Raw genomic sequence first — 6,142 nt, 5'->3', positions numbered from 1 at the left:
GAGTTTTCTCTTTGGTGGCAGAAGGTTCAACTCTCTCTCTCGCAATTTTTCTTTTGGAGGGTAAAATATTATTTTGGATTTTGAGGGAAGTAGTAGAAACTTGGGGTTTTTTGGCTTTGAACTTAGAAGTTGAGAGACACCTTGGGGTATTTTGGCTCTGAACTTAGAAGGCTCCCTGACAAACGTTTTGATGTGAATAGTCGCCTTGGAAAAATTTCAAAATTAGGACTTGCCTCGATATTTTTGCTACTGGCCGGTGACTTGTTCTCAATCTGTCATCAATCATACGTTTTAGATGATGATTTCATATAATACTTTTGTTTGGAGCTCAGATTGCTTATGGTTGTTCTTTTATGCTTATGTCTGTTCTTGTGGGTTTTTTGTGGCTTTTCATTTGAAGGCGTTGCCAGAAGATCGCTGTTGGAAGGAGGAGGCGCCACTAGAAGGAGAAGGCACCACCATCCACACCATTAGGGATTTTGGCTTTTAGGGAGATGTGTTTTAGATTTAATTTGGGTTTGCCGTGTTTAATAAAATCAGCAAACTTTCTAATCAAACAAAAACAAAAAAAATATATATATATATTTGATTTGGGTTTTTAAAAAAACTGACGCAGCGGTACATGTGTCCATTGATGCGGCAAAAAATGATTTTTTTTTATTTATTTAGGTCATTTGTCATGTCAGCAATTTTCATCCAAGAGATAACGGCAAGGATTAAATTAACATAGCATTGAAACGTTAAGGACCAAATTGAAATATGGTGTAAAGAATAGGGACCAACTACGTAGTTTATCCTAATAATAATAATAATAATAATAATAATAATAAGGGAGAGAACAGGAGGGTTTCTAACAAAAGATTCATTGGACCCTATAAAATAAATAATAAATCACATTACATTTCAGGTTCTGTAACTACAAATATCAGAAGATCTTAATAATTGGGTCACTCTATATATTTTATCTAGGGTAAACTACGTTTTTGGTCCCTAACCTATACACTATATTTCAATTTGATCTATAACTTTTTAATTGTGTCAATTTGGTCTTTAGCCTTTTAGTACCACGTCAATTTAGTCCCTACCATTATCTTTTGGATGAAAATTGATAATGTGTATAATAGTCAAAATAAAAAATTAGCTTCCGTTGATGTGAGAATAAACTAAAATTTTATTTTGGCCATTTATCATATCAGCAATTTTCATCAAAGAAATAATGGCAGGGACTAAATTGACACAATATTAAAAGGTTAGGGACCAAATTGACACAATTGAAAGGTTAAGGACTAAATTAAAATATAGTATAAAGGATAGGGACCAAATATGTAGTTCACCCTCTTATCTATTATAGGAGTTGACAACATTCTTGGAGGCCATAATAGTGATTTTCACTATAATTTCTTCTTGTCTTATTGTCTAGCTTTTATATTGGTATGAGATGAAGATATTTTATGCACTTAATAACTTTTACACATCTTATGAGTCTCACAAACTGCGAGAATATAATATAATTATTATAATTTTCTAAAATTATATATAACTATAATAACCTAATTACAGGGATATATCATATATATCGATCGACTTCTTTATAGAGCACTAAAATAAAGCAAAAGGTGAAGCTGTGTTTTTATTCCAAAGAGGGATATTTGACATTGAAGGTCTCGAGAAAAACCCTCTCACAAGCAGCCGCCAAGTAGTGGGAAGCATTAAGATAGCATCTTTTTTTACAACGTAATACGTTAATATGTTGTTCATCCTACAACTCAAATCCTACTCTCTTGATTCTCCAAGCACTTCATGCATAAAAATATACTATTGTTAGAATTAAGATAAACAGCTTTAAAGTTTCCTAGATTAATTTAGGTAATTCATTCAAATACATTTTCAGATTTTGTTACCAAAATATTTGTTTTTCGATCACAAGTTTCCGAACACATTTGTCTAAAACTAAAAAAGAATAGGTATTCTCTGAAAAACATATCCAAACAAGCCTCTAAATCTTCATTAGCCATACGCTGACGCTCTATAGAAAACACACAAATTTCACAACCTAAATTGTTGATCAAGACATATACATGCTTATATTATATGGCAGCTACCAAATCCAATGTATCTTCTTCCGCAGATTTCTTCAACCGGTCAGCAGCTTTTTGAACCTATATAATATAAGCATCAGACAAATGAAGAAGATAAAAACCTGTCAAATGCACTATAAGAAGTCTGACTATGACTGACATGACATATAGTTATACATCAACAGATTTTTGAAAAACACATAAAGAGCTTAACTACCTTGTATTACCCCAAAAATTAAAATAAAAAGTCCGATATATAGTTGTTAGATTAAATGTTTTTTGAGTTCGAACTCTATCTCAACCTTAAATTCTAGTGTTAGGTCTAAAAACATTCAGATTCAGTCAAAACATGTCTCCACCTTTGTTTTTATTTAAAAAATTCTCATTAAATCCTACTTAATAAGGGTAAATGAAATTCAATTTTTTTTTTAATAGTTTAAGCTTTTGAATAAGTGATAATTTATCAAATGGTTTCAAGGTACAAGTAATGAAAAGAAATAAATTACCTCAGCAGTCCAATTTGTTCTGGCTGTAAGAATAATTAGAGTTGCCGTTTGCAAAAGAACCCCAATAATCATCCCCCACCAAATCCCCTGAAAATGACCATTCCATTGTTGATAAGACAAAAATAATTAATAATGAGAGAGAGAGAGATATTAAACTTACTGCTACTCCTAGACCAGTTCTGAAGCCAAGAACACATCCAATTGGAAGACCAATTACATAGTAAGTGGCCAGGTTAACATAAGCCACCACACCTTGCCATCCACTCCCAATTGCCACTCCTGAAATTCCCAAAAAGGGAAAATTTTGAATAATTAATGATGCTTTTATTACCAGCATGTTTTTGTTTTTGTTTTTGTTTTTGTTTTTGTTTTTGTTAGTATATCATTACTACCTGAGAGTATAGGTTGAATGCCATTTAAGAAAACAGAAATTGCCAGCAATGGAGTCAAGCTGGACACTGCGTCAATAACTTCAGTGTCACTTGTGAAAAGCTGGCTTAACTCAACCCGGAATATCAAAACAATAGCACTGAAAATTATACTAATGATGATGCTGCTTCCATTCACTACTAGTACTGAAAATTTTGCTACCCTTGGATGTCCTGCCCCAAGCTCATTACTCACCCGAACACTGCAATCCATAATAGTAAAATAACTGTCATTTCATTATTACTTTCTAATTATAATAGGCCAAGAAAAGAAGAAAAAAATATTTATCCATTAATTTGGATCTGTTTTCTCGTGTCACACACCTGGCTGCTGCGCTTAGCCCCAACATAAATTGCATGTCCCAATTCAAATAATTCATGCTGAAAAAAAAAAAAAAAAAAATATATATATATATATATACACACACACACAATTGAATTTGTGAGTCAGGTAACCATAGTCAGAAAAGGGCAAAATTTTGCAAACAGGAGTAGGTTGACATACCAAATAGATATGGAATCTAGTGCGATTGTAGGGTTAGAGAGGAGCCCTGATATAAGCACTAATCCTTGGTTGTACCATATCTCCAAACTGCATATACATTATAATCAAAATTAATAAATGTTAAAAATCAACTCAAATTTCTATTTTTACTTAATTATCTCTGTAATAGCTCAACTAATATAGTCTCTTCTCATCGACCGGACCTGGGTTCGAACCCTGCCTGCAAAAAAAAAAAAAAAAAAAAAAAAAAAAAAAAAAAAAAAAAAAAAAAAAAAAAAAAAAAAAAAAAAAAAAAAAAAAACCCAAACAAACAAACTTGGTTATCTATTTTTTTTATTTTAGTCTTTTTGGTGTAGAGCAAAAATCTTTTTCTTTATCAAAGAAGTTATATCTTTATTCACCAAGAAATAAGAATTAGAGACTTATATATAGACACCTACATATGGTTATATATGGAGGCTAAATCTTTTCCTTATCAAGATTAAATACCCGTTTGGATAACGTCTGCGTTTTGCCGTTTCCTTTTAATTTTTTTTTTTTTTGGATGCACGCATTTCAGGAGATACTATGCACTATTCATGGGACCCACAAGTACTTTATTTTAAAAAAAAAAAAAAAAAGGTCCCATGGTACTATTCACACATTTAAAAATTATTTTGCTAAAGTATTTTCAGTTTTTAGCAAAATAAGCAATATCTAAATGTACCCTAAAAGATGTAAATATATGCAAAATATAATTATATTTGGAGACTAAATGTAGCTAGTACCTTTGGAAATATGTTAGAGAGAGAGTCGACTATCTTTTTTCTTTTTTTTTTACCCAAAGAGTTTACTATTAAGAAGTGTTACGTCCACAACATTTTCACAATTCTTTTATATTAAATTATAGGTGGTAAGTTGTAATTGATTCTAATTTGAATCTACAATTTAAATTAATTTTTTCCCATCCTTAACAACCTACCACTTAAAATTTGTTATGAAAGTATTGTAAAAATATTGTGGACATATTATTTCTCATTTCCTATTACATGATTGTGAGTGTATTTGTGTTTGACCTAGCAAAAGATAGAGTGTATTTGTGATTGCAAAGATTGTGGAAGTGGTGAGGGAGAGTTTGTGAGTGTAGTTTGCAAATATTGGTCTACTAGTATTATTATTATTATTATTTTTTTTTTTTTTTTTTTGAGGAACTGGTCTACTAGTATTTATAATTTCATATGGCACATGAATTTTGTTGTTTTGTGAGTGAGGCCATTCACTATCCGAAAATTACAAGAATAATAATTTAAAATGAAAGAAAATACAAAGAAGAGAGAGAGAGAGAGAGGGATAGGTTTTGCACATACCACAACATGACTGCAGAAGCTACAGTGAGCTTGAAATAAGGCCAAAGTCCTTTAAAGGCTTTTGTAGAGAAGCCAGTCCAAGTTTCCTTGCAAGAAGGGCTTAAAAGAATGTAAAGCCCATTTACCAAGACAAGAATCCACCAAGAGAGGCTTAGTGTCAAAGCAGCTCCCAGAAGGCCGTAGTCCAAAACATAAACTGCTAACCATGATAGTATACAGTGCAAGATGAATACCCCAACAGACATATAAGCCAGAGGATTTACAATGTTCTGTGCTTGGAGGAACCTCTGCATTGGGCAGCTTATTGCAAATGCATAAAGTTGTGGTATCAAACCTCGTGCAAAAACTTCACCTTCCTCAGCTATGCTCGCTGACTGCCCCATGGCTACCAAGAGTGGTCCTGAGAACCAATAGATGAAGGTGAGCAGAACAGCTGCACCCAAGTGCAAAATTATTGCCTTTTGACATATGATACCCATTGCCGCGAGCTTCTTCGCCCCGTATGCTTGTCCACACACAGTTTGGACCGCACTGGCCATGCCCAACTGTGTATCCAGTGTCACGTCAAATAAAATTTTGAACGATAAATAATAAAAACAACCTGAAAAGAATTATGGAAATCTTACCATTATCCCATAAGCAAGACCTTGAATTCCAACACTAGCTATAGAGGCACCAGCAAGCTCCAAAGAACCCAAATGGCCAGTGAACATGAGTGTCACAAAACTTAGCATGTAATTGAATATGGAAACAACAATAGAAGCTCCTGATAGAAGCCAAAGGAGCCTTGACTCCCAACCCACTAAACGAGGCCACCATCGAACTGCCACTGGTCTGTGTTCCAAGAATTCTTCAATTGCAATCGATGACAGATCAGGAATCCGAGAATGTGAGTCCAGACCAAGTAGCAGTGGTTGATACTCAGCAGAGCCCATGGTTCTAAAATATAAATTTCTAGACCCACCAATCCCACTACTAGACTAGTTTATTATTGACTTGTAGTTTTGACACTCACTTGGATGAAGTAGTACGATGATATATATCTTTTTATCTTGAATGAGTTGAATTTTCACAATCTAAGAAGCTACCATTCTAATTGTGAGCTACCAACCAGTTTATATGATTCAGGTGCAAAAAAATGGTAGCTAGACCCGTGTCTTTCTCACCTAACAGATTTTACCTCAGTTTTCTTTTTCTTTTTTTTCGTTATTGTCGTGTTACCTCTTTGACCTTTGTCCTCGAAAGAGGGAATAATTAATGTGGATATTCAAATTAGAAA

General features: G+C 33.2%; 1 protein-coding gene across 2 annotated transcripts; it reads right to left on the bottom strand.

Moving 5' to 3' along the window:
- Positions 1-1,788: 1,788 nt before the first annotated feature.
- LOC115987075 (protein DETOXIFICATION 41-like) lies at positions 1,789-5,884 on the bottom strand. Of its 2 annotated transcripts, XM_031110523.1 has the most exons (9): positions 5,490-5,884; positions 4,864-5,408; positions 3,693-3,737; positions 3,518-3,604; positions 3,337-3,393; positions 2,977-3,215; positions 2,745-2,863; positions 2,585-2,671; positions 1,789-2,159 (listed from the first exon to the last, which is right to left on the bottom strand). In XM_031110523.1, the coding sequence occupies exons 1-9, from the start codon at positions 5,796-5,798 to the stop codon at positions 2,088-2,090; spliced, it is 1,560 nt and encodes a 519-aa protein (XP_030966383.1). In that variant the 5' UTR covers positions 5,799-5,884; the 3' UTR covers positions 1,789-2,087. The 2 variants fall into 2 exon arrangements, with proteins under 2 accessions (XP_030966383.1, XP_030966384.1); XM_031110524.1 differs by lacking the exon at positions 3,693-3,737.
- Between the last annotated feature and the right edge of the window lie 258 nt (positions 5,885-6,142).

The sequence above is a fragment of the Quercus lobata genome, chromosome 4 (genome assembly GCF_001633185.2).
Source record: "Quercus lobata isolate SW786 chromosome 4, ValleyOak3.0 Primary Assembly, whole genome shotgun sequence".
Classification (NCBI taxonomy): domain Eukaryota; kingdom Viridiplantae; phylum Streptophyta; class Magnoliopsida; order Fagales; family Fagaceae; genus Quercus; species Quercus lobata.
The sequence above is the reverse complement of the archived record's forward strand: the minus strand, read 5'-3'. Positions and strand labels throughout refer to the sequence as shown.

Excerpts from the sequence above, each read along its gene's own strand:
- LOC115987075 (XM_031110523.1), bottom strand. The coding sequence starts at position 5,798 with ATGGGCTCTGCTGAGTATCAACCACTGCTACTTGGTCTGGACTCACAT. Across the intron at positions 2,864-2,976 it reads CATTCAACCTATACTCTCAG|GAGTGGCAATTGGGAGTGGA; the intron begins GTAGTAATGATA and ends TGGGAATTTCAG. Across the intron at positions 2,160-2,584 it reads GAACAAATTGGACTGCTGAG|GTTCAAAAAGCTGCTGACCG; the intron begins GTAATTTATTTC and ends TATATTATATAG.